The 25,365-nt window shown below is 47.5% G+C and overlaps 2 protein-coding genes across 4 annotated transcripts in view; one reads left to right on the top strand and one right to left on the bottom strand.

Moving 5' to 3' along the window:
- The window catches only part of ATF6 (activating transcription factor 6), a 408,864-nt gene that overhangs the window by 12,473 nt on the left and 371,026 nt on the right, over positions 1-25,365 (bottom strand). The window lies entirely within an intron of this gene.
- The window catches only part of OLFML2B (olfactomedin like 2B), a 97,488-nt gene that overhangs the window by 33,060 nt on the left and 39,063 nt on the right, over positions 1-25,365 (top strand). For all 3 annotated transcript variants that reach the window (XM_073356210.2, XM_073356208.2, XM_073356209.2), the window contains one exon: positions 18,901-19,077. In XM_073356210.2, coding sequence (XP_073212311.1) covers positions 18,901-19,077 — 177 coding nt within the window. The remainder of the gene's footprint in view (positions 1-18,900; positions 19,078-25,365) is intronic.

The raw sequence follows: 25,365 nt of genomic DNA, 5'->3' as shown, positions 1-25,365 counted from the left end.
TGGTGACAAGACAGTCCCACAAGCAGGTTGTTTTCAGCTTATACCTGTAAACAGGCTGGAAGCTCAGCACAGCAGCAAAAGCATAACAGGCCTACACTGCTGTGTGGAAGGGGAAACTGAGGCACACTGCCTCATGGCATTGGTGGCTAAATGCCAAGACTCCTACACTTTAACAGATATTGCTGTCTGCATTCTGTTAACAATGCTACACCCCAACATGTTTTCGGGCACCTGGGGACCAGGAACCCAGAACTTTGCAAGAACCCCTGTGAATAGCATTATAGTGTTTAATAACGATGGATGGGGGTATGACCAGAGCTGAACCAATGTATGTATGAATGTGTGAATGTAGTGCCAATCTTTAAAAAAGGGAAGAAGGAAGATCCTGGGAACTACAGGCCAGTCAGCCTCACCTCAGTCCCTGGAAAAATCATGGAGCAGGTCCTCAAAGAATCAATCCTGAAGCACTTGCATGAGAGGAAAGTGATCAGGAACAGCCAGCATGGATTCACCAAGGGAAGGTCATGCCTGACTAATCTAATCGCCTTTTATGATGAGATTACTGGTTCTGTGGATGAAGGGAAAGCAGTGGATGTATTGTTTCTTGACTTTAGCAAAGCTTTTGACACGGTCTCCCATAGTATTCTTGTCAGCAAGTTAAGGAAGTATGGGCTGGATGAATGCACTATAAGGTGGGTAGAAAGCTGGCTAAATTGTCGGGCTCAACGGGTAGTGATCAATGGCTCCATGTCTAGTTGGCAGCCGGTATCAAGTGGAGTGCCCCAAGGGTCGGTCCTGGGGCCGGTTTTATTCAATATCTTGATAAATGATCTGGAGGATGGTGTGGATTGCACTCTCAGCAAATTTGCGGATGATACTAAACTGGGAGGAGTGGTAGATACGCTGGAGGGGAGGGATAGGATACAGAAGGACCTAGACCAATTGGAAGATTGGGCCAAAAGGAATCTGATGAGGTTCAATAAGGATAAGTGCAGGGTCCTGCACTTAGGACTGAAGAACCCAATGCACAGCTACAGACTAGGGACCGAATGGCTAGGCAGCAGTTCTGCGGAAAAGGACCTAGGGGTGACAGTGGACGAGAAGCTGGATATGAGTCAGCAGTGTGCCCTTGTTGCCAAGAAGGCCAATGGCATTTTGGGATGTATAAGTAGGGGCATAGCGAGCAGATTGAGGGACGTGATCGTTCCCCTCTATTCGACATTGGTGAGGCCTCATCTGGAGTACTGTGTCCAGTTTTGGGCCCCACACTTCAAGAAGGATGTGGATAAATTGGAGAGAGTCCAGCGAAGGGCAACAAAAATGATTAGGGGACTGGAACACATGAGTTATGAGGAGAGGCTGAGGGAGCTGGGATTGTTTAGCCTGCAGAAGAGAAGAATGAGGGGGGATTTGATAGCTGCTTTCAACTGCCTGAAAGGGGGTTCCAAAGAGGATGGCTCTAGACTGTTCACAATGGTAGCAGATGACAGAACGAGGAGTAATGGTCTCAAGTTGCAGTGGGGGAGGTTTAGATTGGATATTAGGAAAAACGTTTTCACTAAGAGGGTGGTGAAACACTGGAATGCGTTACCTAGGGAGGTGGTAGAATCTCCTTCCTTAGAGGTTTTTAAGGTCAGGCTTGACAAAGCCCTGGCTGGGATGATTTAACTGGGAATTGGTCCTGCTTTGAGCAGGGGGTTGGACTAGATGACCTTCTGGGGTCCCTTCCAACCCTGATATTCTATGATTCTATGATTCTATGAACCGGAAGTTTAAATGTACTACCTCTGCTATGGACAGTGTCCAAGTCTCTGGCAGTAAGTTCAGGAGGAGGGTGTTACGTTGCACTCCATATGCTTTATGAAAATATGCTTATGAATGTGAATATGATGTAACTGGAATATGCTTTATGCAAAAGGTCTCTTGTAAGGTATCATTACACAGCTTATAATGAACTGAGTGTGTTCATCCTATTTGTATGCATGTATCATTCTTGTATCTGAAGCTAGAAATATGAAGTATAACTCTGAGGTCCTATTGTAATTATGCAAGGTGTGGGCCATTAATGGTGGTTTAGAATCTTGATGGCTCCCATTGACTCGGACAATTGGTTGTTAATGGTTTATTTATCTGAAAGCCTTTCTGTGTATATGTGGGCCAGCCCAGGGCTAATGAAGAATGAGGTCTCACAGGGACACTTGACCATGTCACCTGATAGTGAAATCCATCTTAAATCTGGTACTTTTCCATTTAGAAGGAGGGGTGGGGACCCAGAGAGACAAAAGATTCTCGCCTTGTGCCAAAGCTATAAAAGGAGCAGGACAGAGGGGGCTGCCAGTCATGAGAGAGCCCCTGATTCCACCTAAGATGTCTGCTGGAGCTAACAAGGACTGTACCAGGGGAGAGGATTGGGCCTAGACTAGGAAGGAGTCCAGTCTGTGAAAGAAGTTTATTGGAACATCTCTGAGGGTGAGATATTACCTGTAATCAGTTTCTTTATGTATTGCTTAGACTTGCGTGTTTTTGCTTTATTTTGCTTGGTGACTTACTTTGTTCTGTCTGTTATTACTTGAAACCACTTAAATCCTACATTTTATACTTAATAAAATCACTTTTGTTTATTAGTAAACCCAAAGTAAGTGATTAATACCTGAGGGAGCAGATAGTTGTGCATATCTTTCTATCAATGTTATAGAGGGCAGACAATTTATGAGTTTATCCTGTATACGCCTTATACAGAGTAAAATGGATTTATTTAGGGTTTGGATCCCATTGGGAACTGGGTATCTGGGTGCTGGAGGCAGGTAACCTGCTAAACTGTTTTCAGTTAAATCTGCAGCTTTGGGGGTGTGGCCCGGACCCTGGGTCTGTGTTGCAGCAGGCTAGCTTATCTGGCTCAACAAGGCAGGGTTCTGGAAGTCCCAAGCTGGCAGGGAAAATGGGTTCAGAGGTAATTCCAGTATGTCAGGTGACAGTCCCAAGGGGGGTCTCTGTGACCGAACCCGTCACACTGTCCATGACTTTTACTAAAAATACCCATGACTAAATCTTAACCTTACCTCTGGACAGCTTAACCTATAGTTAAGATTGCCTAACAGTTTCCATTGTAAGCCCCTCTTTTCAGTAGCTTGTTACTTTTCCAGACTTCAACTATAGGGGGTAAAATTTTCCATGCTTACTCTTTGCTTCAGGCTCAATTCTCTTAGTAAAGTTCAGCAAAAATGGTTCAGCTGTTTCCAAGAAAGAGAAAAATTGGTAATTTTGTTCAAGATAAATTCTTACAACTCTTTCTTTGAAGAGCTCTAATGTCTTTACACTTTGGCACAGGAAATTTGACACTGACATAGCTCTGGGATCAGAGAGATGTCTTTTGCTGTCCTTATGAAAATCCACTCACACTTGGCAGAGTTAAAAGCCTCTGAAAAATCAACATTTGTACATGCTCAGTAGAGCTTGTTGGAAACTTGCTGCTGAAATCTTGGAACATGCCGTCTTCAGTGAGCATGTTCCCACCTCCAGCCCCACAGGGCCACCTCCTTGGCAGTGGATGGTACACAGGCTAAACAGCAGCCCTGGGCCTAAGGAAAGATGTGCTGGGATGAGGGGAGCCAGGAGAGGCTCTGCTCTATGTGCTTCTGCTATCTGGTGTTCGTAATTCTATGCTACCCTAAGAAGCAAGCATCATTCTCTCCAGTTGACAGACGGGGCTACACAAGGTCACTTCCAGAAGAGCTGACAGTAGAACCCAAGTCTTTAATGTGACAGGTCTAAAGCTCATCCCGCCAGCCACATGGCCTCTTGGAATCAATGTGCCTAATCCATCCACTTGGCTGTGTTGTCAGTAACCACTAGCCCACACGCCCCTCCAAACCCAGGAATAGAATCCTGGTTCACAACAGTCTTCTGCTGGTTAACAACTGATTGTGTAACCCACTGGGAAAGTGAGTGTCACATCCCCTCTGGTGTTTGGGTTACAACTCTTACCTCAAAGGGTTAAGGTCTGTGCTGTGGCTCTAACACTGCTGATCCAGGCTATCTGACAGTCTGAGAACCACCACTGACCTCTCCTCCTGCTCTGGGAGGATGTCACTTCTCTGCTTTCTCTGGTTTTGTAGTTTCCTTGCAATGGTGTTTTGCCAAAACAGTTTATTTTTGTTATTTCTAATTGCCTTTTATTAGGAGCTCTTGCTTCCCACAAGATCCAGGAAGTGGCTGAGATGTGCTTGGGTAAGGTAGGGTCAGCTGGTAGGGCATGCTAGCCTCTATTACTCGTGCTTGAGAGGGTCAAATAATGGCAAGGAAGGTACACTATGTCTTGAATTCAGAGTACAACACCTAAGTGTGAAAATCCTATATTAAAAGATAACCTAAAATCTTTAATTTTTTTTAAAGTATATTTCCCCATAAATCATTTTCTCTTTCATGCAGTGTAATATTGTTTTGGCCAATAAATTGTTGCCTTGCAGCAGGTTGTCAGCTCAAATACTGGAGCTTTTCCCCTCCCTCTGTATCTGGGAGAGTAATTCCACATTCTTTTAAATGCAGACCCATCCCAATAGACTTCAAACATGAGCCAACTGCAGTAGATTCACAAAGCCAAAATTCCACATGCAAAACATTTTGGGAGAGCACTGCACAACTCAGCCAAGAGGTCAAAAAAGAGGCATCTGAAAATGGTGCATGTGAATGTGATATATTGGGTTGCTGAACTGACCACATATGGTGATCTACAAAGGAGGGTAAGGGATATGGATGTTTCTATTTTTATTTGAGATCCCTCCCTCTTAATCTGGTTTGACTTATTCTCTAGTTGGGTCATATGAATTTCCTGCTGAATCGTCAATATTTAAAAAGGCAGAAATGGCTTGACTGAATAAGGGCAGAATTGTGTTCTCAGATCACCACTGGTTTCAAAGTAGCAGCCGTGTTAGTCTGTATTCACAGATTTTTTTATTTATTTGTTAGTCTCTAAGGTGCCACAAGTACTCCTTTTCTTTTCGCAGATCACCACTGCGTCTCTCCACTACAATGTTCTGCTTTCGCAATATCTCTGAATCTGTTGCTGAGAGAACAGAATATTGGAACATGATCTATATGTGGATAGATAGAGCAGAACTTTGCCCTAGGAGAGGGCACCACCAGTAGATACAAAAGGCCAGATTCTGCTGTCAGTTTCCCCCAGTGTAAATTTGAATTCAGAATTTGGCCCAAGAGGAGTATGGAGTTTTTTAGTTTGGGGGAAATTATATGACCAAATTCTGCTCTCAGTTACATCCATGCAACCCTGCTGAATTTGTCTCATAATTCCCAACTCCTTACACCTTCTCACCCCAGATCATAAGTTAGAAACACCAGGGTAGTTACTCAACTGAAAAAAAAAGTATTATCTCCCGGTATAATATGAACAGAAATGTACATAGAACCTTTCATCCAAACACCCCAAAGTACTTGACAAATATACAAATAGCTGTGCCCACTATGGGAAAAATTCTCTTCTCTGACCACAGTGCCTATGCCTATTTTCTTCTCTGCACTCCTTCTGTGTCTGCAGTTTTCACTGACATCAATACAACCAGTTCAACATACACAATAGACATCTGCACTGTGAATCAGAGTAGAGAAATTTGCACAGCACATACAGGGAAGACAACTCATCACTGAAGCACATCCACTTCTTGGTCAGATGCAGTAGCTTTTAAACGGGTTACAGCAGAACTATACAGAAGTCCAGATCAGAGAGTGAGGTAATCTTTTAACAAGGAAAACACAAATATTTCCCTTTAAAGGTCTCATGTACTGATGAATGGTGTACCAAGGTACTAGTCTCATGTACTGATGGCTTCAGAGGGAAGTACAGCAGAGGCTGTGCAGGCAAATGTAAATAAATGAGAGGTTAAAGCTTTTTAGTAACGATAAAGTTAACTATTAATTACTTGCAAACCTCTCTTCCAACAATAGGTGTCACCACACTTTTAATTAAGTACTTTTTTTGTCTTGACTGGCTGCCTTATTGTTGGTCTAGAAAGAGGAGGTTCCAGCTGGTAGCTTGTTTGATCAGTCTTTGTGTGTTGCAGTGACATGTGGTATATCATTTAACACAATTTCCCAAAATAAGCAAGTGGTGGAAGTGATTTCAGGCAGTGGTTTCAGGCTGTTCTTTTGTAGGAGAAGAAATTATACTGGCCATGTCACTAACTGTGGATTTCAGAAGGATTTAACAGAATTTGAATCTTGAGTCTTTTAGAAGAACATAAGAACAGCCATACTGGGTCAGACCAATGGTCCATCTAGCCCAGTATCCTGTCTTCTGACAGTGGGCAATGCCAGGTGTCCCAGAGGGAATGAACAGAACAGGTAACCATAGAGTGATCCATCCCCTGTCGCCCATTCCCAGCTTCTGGCAGTCGGAGGCTAGGGACACCATCCCTGCCCATCCTGGCTAATAGCCATTGATGGACCTATCCTCCAGGAACTTATCTAGTTCTTTTCTGAACCCCATTATAGTGTTGGCCTTCACAACATCCTCTGGCAAAGGATTCCACAGGTTGACTGTGTGTTGTGTGAAGAAATACTTCCTTTTGTTTGTTTTACACCTGCTGTCTATTAACAATACCTGAAAGTGTTACTGCATGCTCATGTCATAGTCAGCTAAAATTGTATGTGCCATTAGGAGATTGGAAGGAATGGCAGAATTGGAGGTGTGTGCTTTAGACAGAGCTTTTCCAAGTGCACTTAAGGGACTGGATGAAAACAGAACTTGCTGCACTGAATCTTGAAGCAGTGATACAGACAGGTGTCTATGCCCAGAATCAATGAAGGGACCCTGTGTGAAAAGCCAGTTTGTAAGTGGCTTAATGGGTGAATTACTGGTGAAGGAAGGCAGATTCCACACTGGATAAGCCACTAGGTCTGATTTCTGAATGCCTAAGAACATGAACCAGAGACTGGTGTTGCATAAAAATGTAAGCCTTTAATTTAAAGCCTCACAGGCATGCACTGAGCCAGCTGTAGCAACACATTGAAGTAGCTAACTGATGGAAAAATGATTATGTGCAAGCTCTTTGCTGGAGACCTATTAGTCAGGAGGGAGATGAATTTTTCCTGAGTGGGTCACAGACCAAGCGTCGTTTGCAGGTGATATTGGGCATTGAATCATAGAATATCAGGGTTGGAAGGGACTTCAGGAGGTCATGTGGTCCAACCCCCTGCTCAAAGCAGGACCAACACCAACTAAATCATCCCAGCCAGGGCTTTATCAAGCCTGACCTTAAAAACATCTAAGGAAGGAGATTCTAGCACCTCTGTAGGTAACCCATTCCAGTGCTTCACCACCCTCCTCGTGAAAAAGTTTTTCCTAACATCCAACCTAAACCTCCCTCACTGCAACTTGAGACCATTACTCCTCGTTCTGTCATCTGGTACCACTGAGAACAGTCTCGATCCATCCTCTTTGGAACCCCCTTTCAGGTAGTTAAAAGCAGTTATCAAATCTCCCCTCATTCTTCTCTTCTGCAGACTAAACAATCCCAATTCCCTCAGCTTCTCCTCATAAGTCATGTGCTCTAGCCCCCTAATCATTTTCGTTGCCCTCCGCTGGACTCTTTCCATTTTTTCCACATCCTCCTTGTAGTGTGGGGCCCAAAACTGGACACAGTACTCCAGGTGAGATCTCACCAATGTCGAATAGAGGGGAATGATCACGTCCTTCGATCTGCTGGCAATGCCCCTACTTATACAGCCCAAAATGCTGTTAGCCTTCTTGGCAACAAGGGCACACTGTAGACTCATATCCAGCTTGTCATCCTCTGTAACACCTAGGTCCTTTTCTGCAGAACTGCTACATAGCCATTCAGTCCCTAGTCTGTAGCAGTGCATGGGATTCTTCCGTCCTAAGTGCAGGACTCTGCACTTGTCCTTGTTGAACCTCATCAGATTTCTTTTGGCCCAATCCTCTAATTTGTCTAGGTCCCTCTGTATCCTATCCCTACCCTCCAGCATATCTACCACTCCCCCCATTCAGTGTCATCTGCAAACTTGCTGAGGGTGCAGTCCACACCATCCTCCAGATCATTAATGAAGATATTGAACAAAACCGGACCCAGGACCAAACTTTGGGGCACTCCGCTTGATACCGGCTGCCATCTAGACATGGAGCCATTGATCACTGTGTTGAAATAGCTACCCAACCAAGGAAAAGCACTCCCGGCAGGCTAGAGGATGCAGTGAGGCTTCTAAATCCTAGGGTAGCCTTGTCAAAAGCTGCCCAGATTCCTGTTATCCTGACAATGCTGATGTTTCTAACTGGAAATTCACAATAGTATTAGGTCTTGTCTACACTACTTCGTGGGTACCTCAGCCCCCCGTAGGAGGCTGTAGTTCACAGAGTCTGGCGGCTTAAGAACATAAGAACAGCCATACTGGGTTAGACCAAAGGTCCATCTAGCCCAGTATCCTGTCTTCTGACAGGGGCCCTATACCAGGTACTCCAGGGTGAATGAACAGAATAGTAATCATCAAGTGATCCATCCCCTGTTACCCATTCCCAGCTTCTGGCAAACAGAAGCTAAGGACACCATCCCTGCCCATCCTGGCTAATAGCCATTGGTGAACCTATCCTCCATGAATTTATCTAGTTCTTTTTTGAACTCTGTTATTGTCCTGGCCTTCACAACATCCCTGGCAAAGAGTTCCACAGATTGACTTGTGCGTTGTGTGAAGAAATACTTCCTTTTGTTTGCTTTAAATCAGCTGCCTATTAATTTCATTGGGTGACCCCTAGTTCTTGTGTTATGAGAAGGAGTAAATAACACTTCCTTATTTACTTTCTCCATAGCAGTCATGATTTTATAAACCTCCATCGTATCCCCCCTTAGTCATCTCTTTTCCCAGCTGAAAAGTCCCCATTTTATTAATCTCTCCCCGTACGGCAGCCATTGCATGCCTCTAATCATTTTTGTTGCGCTTTTCTGTATCTTTTCGAATTCCAATATATCTTTTTTGGGATGGGATGACCACATCTGCATGCAGTATTCAAGAGGTGGGCATAGCATGAATTTATATTGAGGCAATATGATATTTTCTGTCTTATTATTTATCTCTTTCTTAATGATTCCCAATATTCTGTTAGCTTTTTTGACTGCCACTGCACATTGAGTGGATGTTTTCAGAGAAGTATCCACAATGACTCCAAGATCTCTTTCTTGAGTGGTAACAGCTAATTTACACCCCATCATTTTGTATATATAGTTGGGATTATGTTTTCTAGTGTGCGTTACTTTGTGTTTAGCAACACTGAATTTCTTGTGCCATTTTGTTGCCCAGTCACTCAGTTTGGTGAGATCCCTTTGTAGCTCTTTACAGTCTGCTTTGGACTTAACTTGAACATTGCTTACCCTGGTTGGTAGTTTACGGGATGATCTTCTCTGGAGGGAGGAACTCCAGAAAAATCTTTGCAGAACCTACACACACAGAACCTGAACTTCCTGATCCAGCCCACTCAGTTATGGCGTCATTGACTCAGCAATGGTTGACTCTTTAGGTTGCAACAGTAAGAGTGTGTCTGACTGCAAAATGTCTCACTTCCATGAAGTCAGAGTTAGTCCTGTGCAGTTGGGTGTGATATTAGGGGAGTTAGATATGTTCATTGTTGATGGCTGTACGTGGGAAGGGGAAGGAAATTTGTTTTGGCGGTGAAGAGTCTGTGGGTGTTAAGTTTCAGTGGAGGACATGTGACCCGAGGTCCCTTTCAAGAGTATCCAGTCTTGAAATTCCTTGGCAAGTTCCTGGAGTTTTATGATTACGTTGATAATAGAAAATGCACACTAGCAATCTTCATTCTGGGCGTGTGTGTGTATGTGTGTGTAGTTAGGCTCACATTCTGTCTACTTCTGCAGTAGGCATGCAAGGGAAAGGCACTAAGCCTATTCTGCCACTCTTACCCATCCTGAATAATGCCTTACTCTACTGGCTTTCCCATTGCTTTAACTGGGCCTGTGTGTATAATAAGGTTGTACCCAAGGTGAACAAAGGTAGCATAATTGAGTCCATAGGTTGTAAAATGCTGTAGGAACCTTCTAGATGAAAAGCACTGTAGAAAAGCAAGGTATTATCTGGGATTTTTGTATTTAGATAGCAGTTGGGATCTCCAGTCGAGGATGAGGGCTTCATTTTGGACAGACAAGTAACAAAGAAGAGGGTCCTGTCTGTGACTCCATGTTAAGGCTGTTATAGTGCTGGAGGAATTCACACTTGATATTTGGTGGATGAAATCTAAGTATAGAACACACAACCACTTTGGGGTTTGTGCCCTGGTTTGTGAAGGTCTGCCCTGAGGTTGGCACCCATGTTCATGAGCCACTGCAGACAGCCTGACACTGGAGTAGTCATGGCAGGATTTACATGCCACGGGTCTACTGGATTGATCAATCATAACCCAATGCTGTTAAAAGTTTAAACTTGCCATTGAGAGTTTAGATGTCATATGATGGGTTTCAGACAAAAGACCTCGAACAGCTATGCTTGCAGAGGGGAATATCCTTTTAAAGGAAAACCCCAGATCAGGAACTGAGAGCTTTGCTCATAAGTTTTGACGAAGCATCTGAGGATCTTCCTGCCCCAGAAGCCCTAGAAGCCACTGCAGTGTTAGCATTTATATAGCAATTTGCAAAGTATTTATAGTTTTCACTGTTCCATGTACTGAAAGTCAGGTACACCTTGGTACCTGCTGTATGTCACTGACCAAAGGCTGGTCCTGCAGAGAGTTGCCTCTGTAATTGTTACCAAGTCTGCTTACTGTGCTGCTGATCCCCTGCTGTACACTGCCCCTCCATGCCAATGTACATTCCTTGCCCCCTCCAGGTCCCCCCAACAGCACATACCAGCTGCATGATACCACTGTGCACATGCCACAAGCCAGCTGCCCATCCACCATGCATCCCTGTCATTGCAGTACTTCCCAGCTGAATTTCTTCTCCAAAGGCACGCACACCCCAGTCTGTTAATGCTACTCATACCAACCAGCATGACATCGATCCTGGGTAAAATGATGGAACAGCTGATACAGGTCTTTACATTTCCACCTTTTACCTCTTTACCATTAATACCAATCAAATGGGGCTTGTCAAATAAACATAATATCATGCTTTGACAAGATCACAGGTCTTGTTTAAAAATGGAAAATCTGCTGACATAATATACTTTGGCTTCTGTCGGGCGTTTGATTTAGTACCACACAACATTCTGATGAAAAACTCACTATATAAACAAGAAAGCATAAAATTGCTGCTTGTAAGATTTGCAGCTGACAGAAAGCTTGTTGGAGTCAGTGAATAATGATGAGTCCAAGTCACAGATACACAGTGAGCTGGATTGCTTTGCTATGTGTGTGCAGTCAAACAAAGCCTATTCTGCCACATGTGTTTTAATACAGCCAAATGCAAGGTCATACATACATACATCAAGAGACAAAGAATGCAGGCCATACCTACAAAACGGGGGACTGTGTCCTGGGAAGGACATAGGGGGCATGATGGAAATCAGCTGAACATAAACTCATAGTGCCTAAAAAGGATGCCTAGCTGAGAACCGCCTCACTCTCTGAACCATATGGCCACAGCTGGGACCAGCAGAAGTGCTTGAGCTGGAGTCCCGTTGGTAGAGACGAGTGGGATGCTGGCAGTGTGTTCTCTGGGAAAGCCGCAACTCAGGAATTTAGCCCCTCCCTGATCTGAAGTAGCCACAGTTTGGATCTACAAGATGCTTTGCAAGGCCCACTGTCTATCCCAGGAATTTGAAAATTTACGAGGAGGGGGTATTGCAAGGGTGAGAAATGGCAGTGGGGAGTGGGATTTGACAGCTAGGATGTAGCATGGATAGGGTCCCTTCAGCATTTTGATAAATCTAATAATTAAATAACCAACTGAATGCAGACTCCCAGGGTGATGCTGCAGCAAGAAACACTAACACGGTACTTAGAGATATAAGCAAACAGCTAGCCAGTAAGAGCAGGAAGATTACATTAAATAAATGTGGAGGTGTGAGACCATTTCTGGATCCTGTGTCCATTTCTGGGGTCCACACTTAAAAAAGGATTTTGAAAAATTGAAAGACGTTCAGAGAAGGGCTCCAAAAATGAATCCAGGACTGGAACCTGCCTTGCAGTCCTGCTGTGAGGAGCTCTTACTAAAGAAGTAACAAAGAGAAGGTCAAGAGGTGACTTGCTTATGATCTGTAAGTACCAACACACAGAGGAAATACCGGAAGGCTTTTTAATCTAGCAGCCAAAGGCATAATAAATATCAGTGGCTGGACACTGAAGCCAGCCAATTTCAAAAAGGAAATAAGGTGTAAATTTTGAACAGTGAGGATAATTAACCATGGGAACAGATTACAAATCGGGGGCTTGTCCATCACTTGATGATGATTTAAATCAACTTTGGATGGCTCTTTCTACAACTCTGACCCAGACTAGTTTAATCACTAGCTTTTGGGCTCGGTGCAGGAATCATTGGATGAGATACTCTGGCATGGGTTATGTATGAGTGTCATGGATCCACAGGATCTGTGCTATGCCCCACCTTAACAGTCCCTGGAGGAACCCCTTCAGTGTACCAGAACCCCCCCCCCAAGGGGCCCAACTCTTCCTTACACACAGCCTCAACCACGGCAGGACTGAGCCTCTAGGCTCAAGCACTCATTTCACACTGGGAGTGCTGCCCAGCGAGTCCCACTGAGCTACACTCCTGGTCAGAGATGTGTAGCTGTTCAGGGACCCATGCAACTCAGCAAGTATTTGCAGTGACACTCGGAAGCCTTTTCAAACACAGAGTCGTTTTTCTTAGTCAACTGGATATAACCTCAGAAAGTCCTCGTGTTAGCAGAGAGAGACAACCATTAAGACAAAAAGAAAAGGAGGACTTGTGGCACCTTAGAGACTAACCAATTTATTTGAGCATAAGCTTTCGTGAGCTACAGCTCACTTCATCGGATGCATACTGTGGAAAGTTTAGAAGATCTTATTATATACACACAAAGCATGAAAAAATACCTCCTCCCACCCCACTCTCCTGCTGGCAATAACTTATCTAAAGTGATCACTCTCCTTACAATGTGTATGATAATCAAGTTGGGCCATTTCCAGCACAAATCTAGGTTTTCTCCTCCCCCCCCCCCACAAACTCACTCTCCTGCTGCTAATAGCTTATCCAAAGTGACCACTCTCCTTACATTGTGTATGATAATTAAGTTCCAGCACAAATCTAGGGTTTAACAAGAACGTCGGGGGGTGGGGTAGGAAAAAACAAGGGAAAATAGGCTACCTTGCATAATGACTAAGCCACTCCCAGTCTCTATTCAAGCCTAAGTTAATTGTATCCAATTTGCAAATGAATTCCAATTCAGAGTGCTTCCGCCGACGTGCACGGGCTGAAATTGTGGAAAAGCAGCATCACTTGCCCCATAACCTCAGCCGTGCGGAACACAATGCCATCCACAGCCTCAGAAACAACTCTGACATCATAATCAAAAAGGCTGACAAAGGAGGTGCTGTTGTCATCATGAATAGGTCGGAATATGAACAAGAGGCTGCTCGGCAGCTCTCCAACACCACTTTCTACAAGCCATTACCCTCTGATCCCACTGAGAGTTACCAAAAGAAACTACACCATCTGCTCAAGAAACTCCCTGAAAAAGCACAAGATCAAATCCGCACAGACACACCCCTGGAACTCCGACCTGGGATATTCTATCTACTACCCAAGATCCACAAACCTGGAAATCCTGGGCGCCCCATCATCTCAGGCATTGGCACCCTGACAGCAGGATTGTCTGGCTATGTAGACTCCCTCCTCAGGCCCTACGCTACCAGCACTCCCAGCTACCTTCGAGACACCACTGACTTCCTGAGGAAACTACAATCCATCGGTGATCTTCCTGATAACACCATCCTGGCCACTATGGATGTAGAAGCCCTCTACACCAACATTCCACACAAAGATGGACTACAAGCCGTCAAGAATACTATCCCCGATAATGTCACGGCTAACCTCGTGGCTGAACTTTGTGACTTTGTCCTTACCCATAACTATTTTACATTTGGGGACAATGTATACCTTCAGATCCGTGGCACTGCTATGGGTACGCGCATGGCCCCACAGTATGCCAACATTTTTATGGCTGATTTAGAACAACGCTTCCTCAGCTCTCATCCCCTAATGCCCCTACTCTACTTGCGCTATATTGATGACATGTTCATCATCTGGACCCATGGAAAAGAAGCCCTTGAGGAATTCCACCATGATTTCAACAATTTCCATCCCACCATCAACCTCAGCCTGGTCCAGTCCACACAAGAGATCCACTTCCTGGACACTACAGTGCTAATAAACGATGATCACATAAATACCACCCTATACCGGAAACCTACTGACCACTATTCCTACCTACATGCCTCCAGCTTTCACCCTGACCACACCACACGATCCATCGTCTACAGCCAATCTCTGCGATACAACCGCATTTGCTCCAACCCCTCAAACAGAGACAGACACCTACAAGATCTCTATCAAGCATTCTTACAACTACAGTACCCACCTGCAGAAGTGAAGAAACAGATTGATAGAGCCAGAAGAGTTCCCAGAAGTCACCTACTACAGGACAGGCCTAACAAAGAAAATAACAGAACGCCACTAGCTGTCACCTTCAGCCCCCAACTAAAACCCCTCCAACGCATTATTAAGGATCTACAACCTATCTTGAAGGATGACCCAACACTCTCACAAATCTTGGGAGACAGGCCAGTCTTTGCCTACAGACAGCCCCCCAACCTGAAGCAAATACTCACCAGCAACCACATACCACACAACAGAACCACTAACCCAGGAACCTATCCTTGCAACAAAGCCCGTTGCCAACTGTGCCCACATATCTATTCAGGGGACACCATCACAGGGCCTAATAACATCAGCTACACTGTCAGAGGCTCGTTCACCTGCACATCCACCAATGTGATATATGCCATCATGTGCCAGCAATGCCCCTCTGCCATGTACATTGGTCAAACTGGACAGTCTCTACGTAAAAGAGTAAATGGACACAAATCAGATGTCAAGAATTATAACATTCATAAACCAGTTGGAGAACACTTCAATCTCTCTGGTCACGTGATTACAGACATGAAAGTTGCTATTTTACAACAAAAAAACTTCAAATCCAGACTCCAGCAAGAAACTGCTGAATTGGAATTCATTTGCAAATTGGATACAATTAACTTAGGCTTGAATAGAGACTGGGAGTGGCTTAGTCATTATGCAAGGTAGCCTATTTCCCCTTGTTTTTTCCTACCCCCCTCCCCCTGACGTTCTTGTTAAACCCTGGATTTGTGCTGGAAATGGCCCACCTTGATTATCATACACATTGTAAGGAGAGTGATCACTTTAGATAAGCTATTACCAGCAGGAGAGTGGAGTGGGAGGAGGTATTTTTTCATGCTTTGTGTATATATAATAAGATCTTCTAAACTTTCCACAGTATGCATCCAATGAAGTGAGCTGTAGCTCACGAAAGCTTATGCTCAAATAAATTGGTTAGTCTCTAAGGTGCCACAAGTACTCCTTTTCTTTTTGCGAATACAGACTAACACGGCTGTTACTCTGAAACCAACCATTAAGACACAGTCCATCCCGCTCAAGCTAACGCTCCAGCCAGCCAGGCTACTGTGGAATCCATATCTGTCCCTCTCCGTCTGTTTCTTTGTCAGACCCAAGTGAGAGCTGTTGATTCTCTCCAAAAGCCAGTGTACCTGACACCTTTTGGTCCAGTCTCATCCTCCTGCAGACTCATGTTGAGTTCATAGAATCATAGAAGATTAGGGTTGGAAGAGACTTCAGGAGGCCATCTAGTCCAACCCCCTGCTCAAAGCAAGACCAACTTCAGCTAAATCATCCCAGCCAGGGCTTTGTCAAGCCCGGCCTTAAAAACCTCTAAGAATGGAGGTTTCCACCACCTCCCTAGGTAAGCCATTCCAGTGCTTCACCATCCTCCTAGTGAAATAGTGTTTCCTAATATCCAACCTAGACCGCCCTCACCACAACTTGAGACCATTACTCCTTGTTCTGTCATCTGCCACCACTCGGAACAGCCGAGCTCCATCCTCTTTGGAACCCCTCTTCAGGTAGTTGAAGGCTGCTATCAAATCCCCCCTCACTCTTCTCTTCTGCAGACTAAACAAGCCCAGTTCCCTCAGCCTCTCCTCGTAAGTCATGTGCCCCAACCCCCTGATAATTTTCATTGCCCTCCACTTTGTCAACATCCTTTCTGTAGTGAGGGCCCCAAAACTGGACGCAATACTCCAGATGCGGCCTCACCAGTAACGAATAGAGGGGAATAATCACTTCCCTCGATCTGCTGGCAATGCTCCTGCTAATGTTCACATGATTCTCCTGCCAGTTTCCTATGGTAGGGGTCAGTTGCACAGTCTTTGGGCTCCCATTGTCTTTTTGGATGCTCCATTGATTTTGGTCTGTCTCAGCCAAACCTTTGTTGATCCATTTATACCATCCCTGACAGATCTAAGACATGCACACCTGATGTCTCCTGCTCTGCCCAGGGATTATTTAACCCTTTTGCACCTACTAGCAATCCCTAGTCAAGTCGCATGTGCGTATCAAGTAGATCACACCATACACATCATTCATTAAACAAATTACAGAAAATTCCCACTTCGTCACAGTGGGAGGTCAGACTGGATGGTCATTATAAACCCTTCTGCCATTAATATCAATGAACAGCGCCAACTCTTGTAAAGTAATAGAGGAACTATGGCCCAAGATCTACCAATCTGTGCTCGGGGCAGTGGAGGATGATGTGTCCTGTTTTCTGCCAGTTTCATAGCTGAGAAAATGTAATTAGATAATGAAGCAGCTCAGTTCTGTGGCAGGATCTATGCCCCAAGCAGGGTACTTCTGAGCATGGGAGCATATATGGTGACAGAGGCATGGAAGCGGCAGAGCTGGTGCATGACAGTCATAGCATTAAGGCAATCTAGTACAATCTTGGAGTTCTAGTCAACACACTTGGCAATTTTAAGGAACTCACACAGTACTCAAAAAGGGCTTCAGAGCAGTGTAGTCTGCTGTGTATCCAGCATCGTCAGAGCTGGGAGCTCCGTGTGTGCCTTGCACCTGACATGAGAGGCAGTGCTGTGTCAGACTCCAAAGTTAACAACCTAAGGAAACATTGGTTGTACACATGCACATCAATGTGTGCAAAGTGCCAGCAGGGAGCCACCGTTGTCAGTGTGCACAGGATAAAAGGCCAGGCTGGGTTTACAGGGCAAAACCTCCATTGATTTCAATGAGCATTTTGCCTGAGTAGGGACTTATGAATGCAGGATTTTACCCATAGACTGTACAATGCAGTGAGATGAAAGTGGCAGTATAAATCCTGGAAACCAGAAATTCTATCACATGTAACCACAGGGACCCCCCACCTCACCCCCCAATGTGTCAGCAACAGGGCTCAGGCCAGGGACCTTCAGCTCCTCAACACAAACCTGTGCCACTTGAGCCAAAGGAGTGAGTGTTATCCTGTGTGTGGCCCAGCCACTAGCAGGGGAAGTGACACATTCGTGACACAGCTGTCTGCTAGATAGCAGTGGGACGTTAGAGATCAGGAGTTCTGGGTTGTATTCTGGCTTGGGGAGGGGAGTGTTGTCCAATGGTTAGAGCTGTGGTTACAGTCAGGATAGCCATCTTAGATCCTGCATGTTCATTCTGGAAGACATTGTACCTAAGCGGATGAGACTTGGCCTGCCATATTAGAGAATGGGATTCTTTTCCCTGCAGCGACCTTGTGCAACTGCTCAGTCAACTCATTTGTACAATAGGGGAAATGATACTTGCCAGTGATCTAGAGTCTATGGCCATATTTGGTAGTAAGGGCTTGAAGTGGGTAGCAATGTGGACACTGGAAGAACAGAGTTTAGAACTTATGGCCTCCTGGTTCCCAGCCCAGGGCCCTTTCCCCTAAGACAGTGGTTTTCCACCTGAGTTCCATGGACCCCTGCAGGACCACAGACTATGTCTAAGATTTCCAAAGCACCTCCATTCAAAATTTCTTAGGGGTCCGCAAATGAAAAAAGGTTGAAAACTACTGCTCTAAATCAAAGGGCACTTTGAGGGCAAGTCTCAGGCTCTCTCCATGTCCACTCTGTGGAACATCACCCGGCCCGGTGGTGCTGCCGGTTGGGTCAGAGGCCTGCCTATAATGATATGCTCTAGCACTAGATGTCTCTGTGCTGTATTAAAAGTTCCAGAAAGGGGAGTGGTCATAGATGGCTCATGAACCGCTGGCTGGGGGAAGCTAGCCTCCCAGCCCTGCCCCTTCCACCCTCCCTCCCCCATGGCCACTGGACCCTGCCCCAGGCTAGCACCCCCAGCCCTGGAGCGTCGGGAGAGAAGGCAGGCGGCATGGCCCTACCAGCCCCTGGAGCCAGGCAGCAGAGTGGAAGCAGGAGGCCTGGGGGCGGAGCATGGGTGGGACCATGCCTGGCTGTTTGGGGAGGCATAGCCTCCCGCAGCCTATGGTACCTGCCACCCAAGGGAGTGGTCTCCTGGAGAGACTTGAGATGAAAGTGGCTTGTTTTGTCTGTGGCTTCTTGTTCTCTCTATGTGGCAGCTAGTTAAGAACAACATTAGGAAGCCCCCTTGTCTCACCCCAGAAAGGGGTCCTGAAGAATAGTTAGGCAGCAGATCTCTGTCTAGTGAAGGCATTTCTAACTGTCAAGGCGTGCCATTCAGGCTAGCAATAATGCAAGCTCTAAGCACGTTGTGACCAAGGGCCTGAATTTGGAAAATGCCAGTGGCAGTAAAATCACAGCTCTCTCTTTCTCTCTCAATTTCCTAGGAAGTGTCCAGAAACCTCACCAGAGAGAACAAGCCATTCACAGGGAACATGGATGCAATTTGGAGTGAGCCAAACACAAGGGACAAGGAAAACTGTTCCAGCAGTATCTCTAACAGCCTCCCTGACATCCAGAGCTCCCTGCAGAGGGATGCTGCAGCTGCGTACACCCACACTGAGGTATGGCAAGCTGCCTTCTCCTGGCTGCCCGTGGAGCTCTTGTGCAGCCAAGTCCCAGGAACCCCGTTCCAGTCCAAGAGCACTCAGTGCCGCCGGTGCAGGCAATGCTCAGCAGTAGGACTGGTGAAAGGTGTTGAGGGAGAAATGTACTGGAGCTGTAGGGCTAACTCTGAACATCAGCAAAAAGAAAAGGAGTACTTGTGGCACCTTAGAGACTAACCAATTTATTTGAACATAAGCTTTCATGAGCTACAGTTCACCTCATCGGATGCATACTGTGGAAAGTACAGAAGATCTTTTTATACACACAAGCCATGAAAAAATGGGTGTTTACCACTACAAAAGGTTTTCTGTCCCCCCACCCCACTCTCCTGCTGGTAATAGCTTATCTAAAGTGACCACTCTCCTTACAATGTGTATGATAATCAAGGTGGGCCATTTCCAGCACAAATCCAGGGTTTAACAAGAACGTCTTGGGGGGGGGGGGGTAGGAAAAAACAAGGGGAAATAGGTTACCTTGCATATGACTTAGCCACTCCCAGTCTCTATTCAAGCCTAAGTTAATTGTATCCAATTTGCAAATGAATTCCAATTCAACCGTCTCTCGCTGGAGTCTGGTTTTGAAGTTTTTCTGTTGTAATATCGCAACTTTATATTACAGGAGAAAACCTGGATTTGTGCTGGAAATGGCCCAACTTGATTATCATACACATTGTAAGGAGAGTGGTCACTTTAGATAAGCTATTACCAGCAGGAGAGTGGGGTGGGGGGACAGAAAACCTTTTGTAGTGGTAAACACCCATTTTTTCATGGTTTGTGTGTATAAAAAGATCTTCTGTACTTTCCACAGTATGCATCCGATGAAGTGAGCTGTAGCTCACGAAAGCTTATGCTCAAACAAATTGGTTAGTCTCTAAGGTGCAACAAGTACTCCTTTTCTTTTTGCGAATACACACTAACACAGCTGTTACTCTGAAATCTGAACATCAGGGTTGGAAGTTGGTGGACTTAGGCATCCCCACATGGCAATATGTGATGGGAGTTGCATCCCCTTGTTATCCTGATGCCTGTAGGTGGCAGGACAGAACAGCTGCTTTCCCACTGAGACCTCCTCCTTTGCCACCACACGCCAGGCATGGCTTTGGATTGGGCACATCTTGTTGTCCAGGCTTGGGTTCCTCGACCTTTGCGTCTCACGCTCAGGTCTCTCCGGGTGGTCGGCCCCCACTCTGCCATGCAGTGTGTCCCTTACAGGCAGTGAGGGAGTCACCAGCAGCTACACCCTGCACTGAAATTGTCCCTGTTGCAGCCAGACTTGTTCTTGTGGCTTTAGGCCCTGGGGAGAGGAGCAGGCTTGGTGGCTCTGGAGACTTACTGTCATAGAGCAAGACAGGCAGCACTGCAGGCTTCCCCTGCATGTGAACCTGAGCTCTGACCTGAGGACAGTGGGGTTCCACCTCCATGACTCATTGCGTGCTCGACCTCTGCTCAGACTGCTTAGACAGGCTCCACTGAGAGGAGCTGACGGGGCCTCATTGGCAAAAAATGTCTGATTTTAACATGGGCACCAAACAGCCTCCAGCTGGTCCCTGCTGGTCTATGGTGGGTTAGCACAGACAGGCTGGCTGGCAGGGCTGGCTCCATCCCTCCCTTCTCTTCCCTGCAAAGCTGTTCTCCCACTCACCCTCATCATGACTGTAACTGGTGCAGCTGCTCAGAGCTGTGGGATCAGACCCGTAAGGCACTTGGAAGTGCCACGGGCACCATGACTTGGAGGCACGCACTGAAGGTGCTTCAGCTGCTAGGTCACATAAACACCCAGAGCCATGGCTGAGGGGAGTGGTATTTTACTAGGGCTGGCAGGAAAGGGAAGGGTTGAAAACACCATGGCTTCAGCTGTTACAATTCAAGGTAAAACAGTAGCATTCGCGGCTTGGCCCTGGGGGCACCCAGCCGAGGGTTCAGGCTCTCTTGTGCCTGGGGTGCCTGCTCCAATCTCGTCCTTTAGGACAGGCAATCCGGGAACTTGCAGATACCTCGCCCAGGATCGGCCCATGGCATTTCTCATCGGGGCCCCTCTAGTTACAACAGCACTTCCTGCACAGTTGCTGCTAGTGGCTGCTCCAGCCACAGCAACCATTAGACTACTCGGCTTGGTGTATAATTGAGATGGAATATATGGGCCAAAGGTGTTACTGCACGCCAATCCCTCTCCAGTGTTAAACCAGGTGTGGGCCCAGGAGGTGGTGGGGGTGGCAGCCATGACGGTGAAGCTTGCTCCAGTAGCATCTCTCTGGTTTTTGCCCCTCTTTCTGTAAGGAACCCCAAAGGGGGTGGTGGGTGGAACAGCCTCATTATTTTGTCCACCACTGAGTCCTAATATCAGACATACCAATTTTGATGTTTTTAACAAGCATAACTTCTTCTGTCCTTGGCCTATATCAACATGGCCTTTTGCATCAGACTAATGTAGTGTCTCTGTCTGGTTCTCTTGCACCAGTTTAGAACATTCTTTATTGAAAATAACTTGACCTACTTTCCATGGTAAATTCCTAAGCAGGCAAAAGTTATAGACCAATTGTCCCAAAAGGCCCGCAGTCGTCCCTGGCTACATACCATTGGTTCAGCCGCAGGCAAAGGAGACTGCCCCCTTGCCAGGCTGACCCCCAGTGCTTTAGCTTTCTTCTGGATCCTGGGGGTCCAAGAGCCTGAGCCAGCTGCTGGCTCTGTGTTGGGGATAATCTCCTGCAGGCCCCTCTTGCTCAGCTCTCTGGCTGCAGGCCCTCTCGGCTCTGTCTCAGCTCTGCAAGCAGCAGCGTCCTGCTGAAGGGCTGCTGCTTACAGCCTGCTCTGCCCGCAGCTGCTCCCATCCCTGTCTTGCTTCCAGCTCAGTCTGCAGCCCCACAGAAAATCTCCAGTGTCGGCTTCCCACCCCCACCCAGCTCCCCATACAACCACTCCAGCACCTGTTTCCCACCCCCACCCAGCTCCCCACACAACCCCTGCAGTGCCGGCTTCCTGACCCTCTCTGCTCCCATCCCAACCTTTCCAGTGCCTGCTTCCTGTTCCCTCCCGGGTCCCAACACAAACCCTCCAGTGCCTGCTTCCTGCCCCTCCCTGCTCCCCACCCAAGCTGTCCAGTGTCTGATTCCTGCCCCCTCCCAGCTCCCCACATAACCCCTCCAGCGCCTGCTTCCTGCCCCTCGCAGCTTCCCACACAACCCCTTGAGCGCCTAATTCCTGCCCCTCCCTGCTCCCCACACAAGCCCTCCAGCACCAGCTTCCTGTCCCTCCCTGCTCCCCACATGACCCCTCCAGTGCCTGATTCCTTCCCCCTCCCCACACAGCCCCTCCAGCGCCTCCTTCCTGTGCCCTCCCCACACAACCCCTCCAGCACCTCCTTCCTGCCCCTCTCTGCTCACCACAGAACCCGTCCAGCGCCTGATTCCTGTCCCTCCCCACTCCCCACAGAACCCCTCCAGCACCTCCTTCCTGCCCCTCTCTGCTCACCACACAACCCCTCCAGCGTGGGCTTCCCATCCCGTCCCTGCTCGCCACAGAACCTCTCCAGCGCCTGCTTCCCACCCCCTCCCTGCTCCCCACAAAACTTCTCCAGCTCATGCTTGCTGCCCCTCCCTGTTCCCCTCAGAACTCCTCCAACGTCTCCTTCCTGTCCCTCCATGCTCCCCACACAAACCCTGCAGCGCCTCTTTCCTGCCCCCTCCACACACAAACCCTCCAGTGCCTGCTTCTGACCTGGTCTCTCCTCCCAGCATAACCCCTCCAGCACCTGCTTCCTTCCCCCTCCTCGCTGCCTGCACAATCGCTCCCTTGCCTGCTTCCTGCCCCCTTACTGCTTTGCACAGAGGCCCTCCAGTGCCTGCCTCCTGCCCCTTCCAGCTCCCCATACAACTCTTCTAGCGCCTGCTTCCTGCCCCTCTAGTGCTCCGTACATAACCCCTCCGGCACCTGCTTACCTGCCCCACTCCGTGTTTCCCACGGGCCATCCAGCCTGTCCTGGTGTGGCTGCTGACATTCCAGAGAGCAGTCACTTCCAGGGTTTGACCTTTGTCAGAGAATTTCTGCTCCATCCCGTTTCCACTAAGAGTGGAGTCTGGGTCTGTGGGGGTTCAGACATCAGCAGGGTGGGGGTCAATGGACCTGTAGTGGCTTCATGAGGGCATTTCCCTTGGGCAAGTAGCCACCCGAATGAGACAAACTAGTTCAAAATGCTTTTTCTCCTTGCTTAGCAAACCTGATTTCCGCTCCTCAGACTCCATCCTGCTGAAGTCAGCACAATCCAGCAAACCCAGAGCATAGGCTGGAGCAGGACCAGCCTGTTCTGTGCCCCTCCCAAGGGGTGCTGGTTTGAGGTCAGAGATGGATGGGAGGGTTGGTGTCTGGAAATCATGATGTCACTTTGCAGCATGGAGCAGCAATTTGAGGTGGGTGGAATTCTCTGGGAATGTCTGTGCTGCAGTGAGGTAGAGCCAATGATTACTGGGCGTGGGGGCGCAGTGTGTGGACAGCGTGCCACTGTGCAATCCAGAGAAACGATCCTCCCCTGCCAGCTACTACCAGGCTCTACTGCCATCTCCTGTTCTGTGTACAGCCCTGCTGCCCAGCCGAGTGGGCACAGAGCACAGCTTCAGCTGTTAGGGTTTCTAAGAAAAACTGCAGTTTGATTTTACTCATTTCAAAGGGAACAGATGGGAGCACCAAGTTCCCCCTGTCTGGCAGGTGCCACGCCCAAAGCTGGTGTGGTCTGCTCAGCATAGGGGGCAGTGCAGAATTGGTACAGCAGTTCCTACCCCATCCCTCTCAGTAGTAGTCATAGGGGGCATGGGAAGAAAGGGGCATGACTGGGGCTTCCCAGTGCAATTTCTAGTTGCTGTCATGGCCCCTTTGGGCCATTGGCAGGTGGTGTAATTTAGAGCAGCCTCATGCTGTTCTAACTCAGGCTGCAGGGAACCAGCCTGATTTAGCATTCGCAGCCTGATCCATGCTGTGCACTGTCCCAGAACCAACAGTGTGGCTCTGAATCTCCCCCTTTCTGTAACGGTGCTGCTGGCAGAGTGGGGGGAGGGGTCTCGTGGGACAAGGGGGCAGGGAGCAGCCCCACAAGGCCTAGTAGAGGCTCTGAGTTCTAGCTCCAAGGAATGGACCAAACTGAGCTGCTCGAGGAGGCTGAATTGCTGGGGGACTTCACCAATGAGCAGCCATGTCTCCCTGCTGAGGAAGGCCCAGCATGGCAAAGCGCTGTGGCACTTGTGTGTGATGTTCACACCACGTAGTGTGCTCAGGCTGTAGTCCGTGACTAAGGCAGCCTCGGCCCCAGGATCATGGGCCCCACAATCATGGCCTCCAGAGGTGGATGATTTTGCTCTGAGTGTTTTGGTGATGCCCAGCTTGGTGCTCAGCTGCAGACTCTGCTGTGCACTTTGTGATCTGGGGAGGTAGATTTAGAGGTGAAGCAGGGAAGCTGTCCCTGAGCATTGGGGCGGGGCCGACAGTGACTCCATCGTGAGTGGTGCACTCAGTGGGCTTAGGAGCAGGTGCCCTATGGGTCAGGGTTCATATTAGTGCACACAAGTGTAACTGGTTGATCGGGACCAGGCACGTACGAGGCTGACTGATGGGACTGGATGTACATAAAACCTTCTCTTTCCAATTTTACCATACAGCAGAGAAGGGTTCAAGCACACCTGCTGATGTATAAAATATTTTTCATCAGCAGTAGCACTTCTACCCCCACGAGGTCCATCCCTCACTCTCCTCACCAGCCCCACCTTCGCTAAGCATTGCAAATGGCAAGGAATTTAATACACAGAAATGGCTGTCAAGCAGTGCAGGGTGTAATGCACACAATGTGCCTGACAGAAGCCCACAAAAGGCAATAAAGAGCTAAGCCACCTAGCATGCCCGTCCCTCCACTCCTCCCACCACAGGCACATACCTTGCTATTACCACAAGGACTATGCACCACACATCATAACCTTAACTCTGCCCCACCTGCCCGCAGCCCTTCTGCACACAGCCCTTTCCCAAACTGCCCTCTCCCAGCACAACCACATAATAATGCACCAAACACCCACAACTATTGGTTTTGGGGGGAAATGTTCTGGAAAAGTTGTGTATCCGCAAGAGTAAAAGGGGGTGAAATGAAGATTGTGGTGTGTGTAATGGGTAATGGCACACTGTGTCTCTGGGGCTGAAGGGTTAGGTGGCTTAGCTTTACATTGCCTTGCTTTCGTGGGTTTCTGTCAGGCCTTTTGTGTGCAACACCGC

This window comes from Lepidochelys kempii, chromosome 8 (genome assembly GCF_965140285.1).
Source record: "Lepidochelys kempii isolate rLepKem1 chromosome 8, rLepKem1.hap1, whole genome shotgun sequence".
Taxonomy (NCBI): Eukaryota; Metazoa; Chordata; order Testudines; family Cheloniidae; genus Lepidochelys; species Lepidochelys kempii.
The sequence above is the reverse complement of the archived record's forward strand: the minus strand, read 5'-3'. Positions and strand labels throughout refer to the sequence as shown.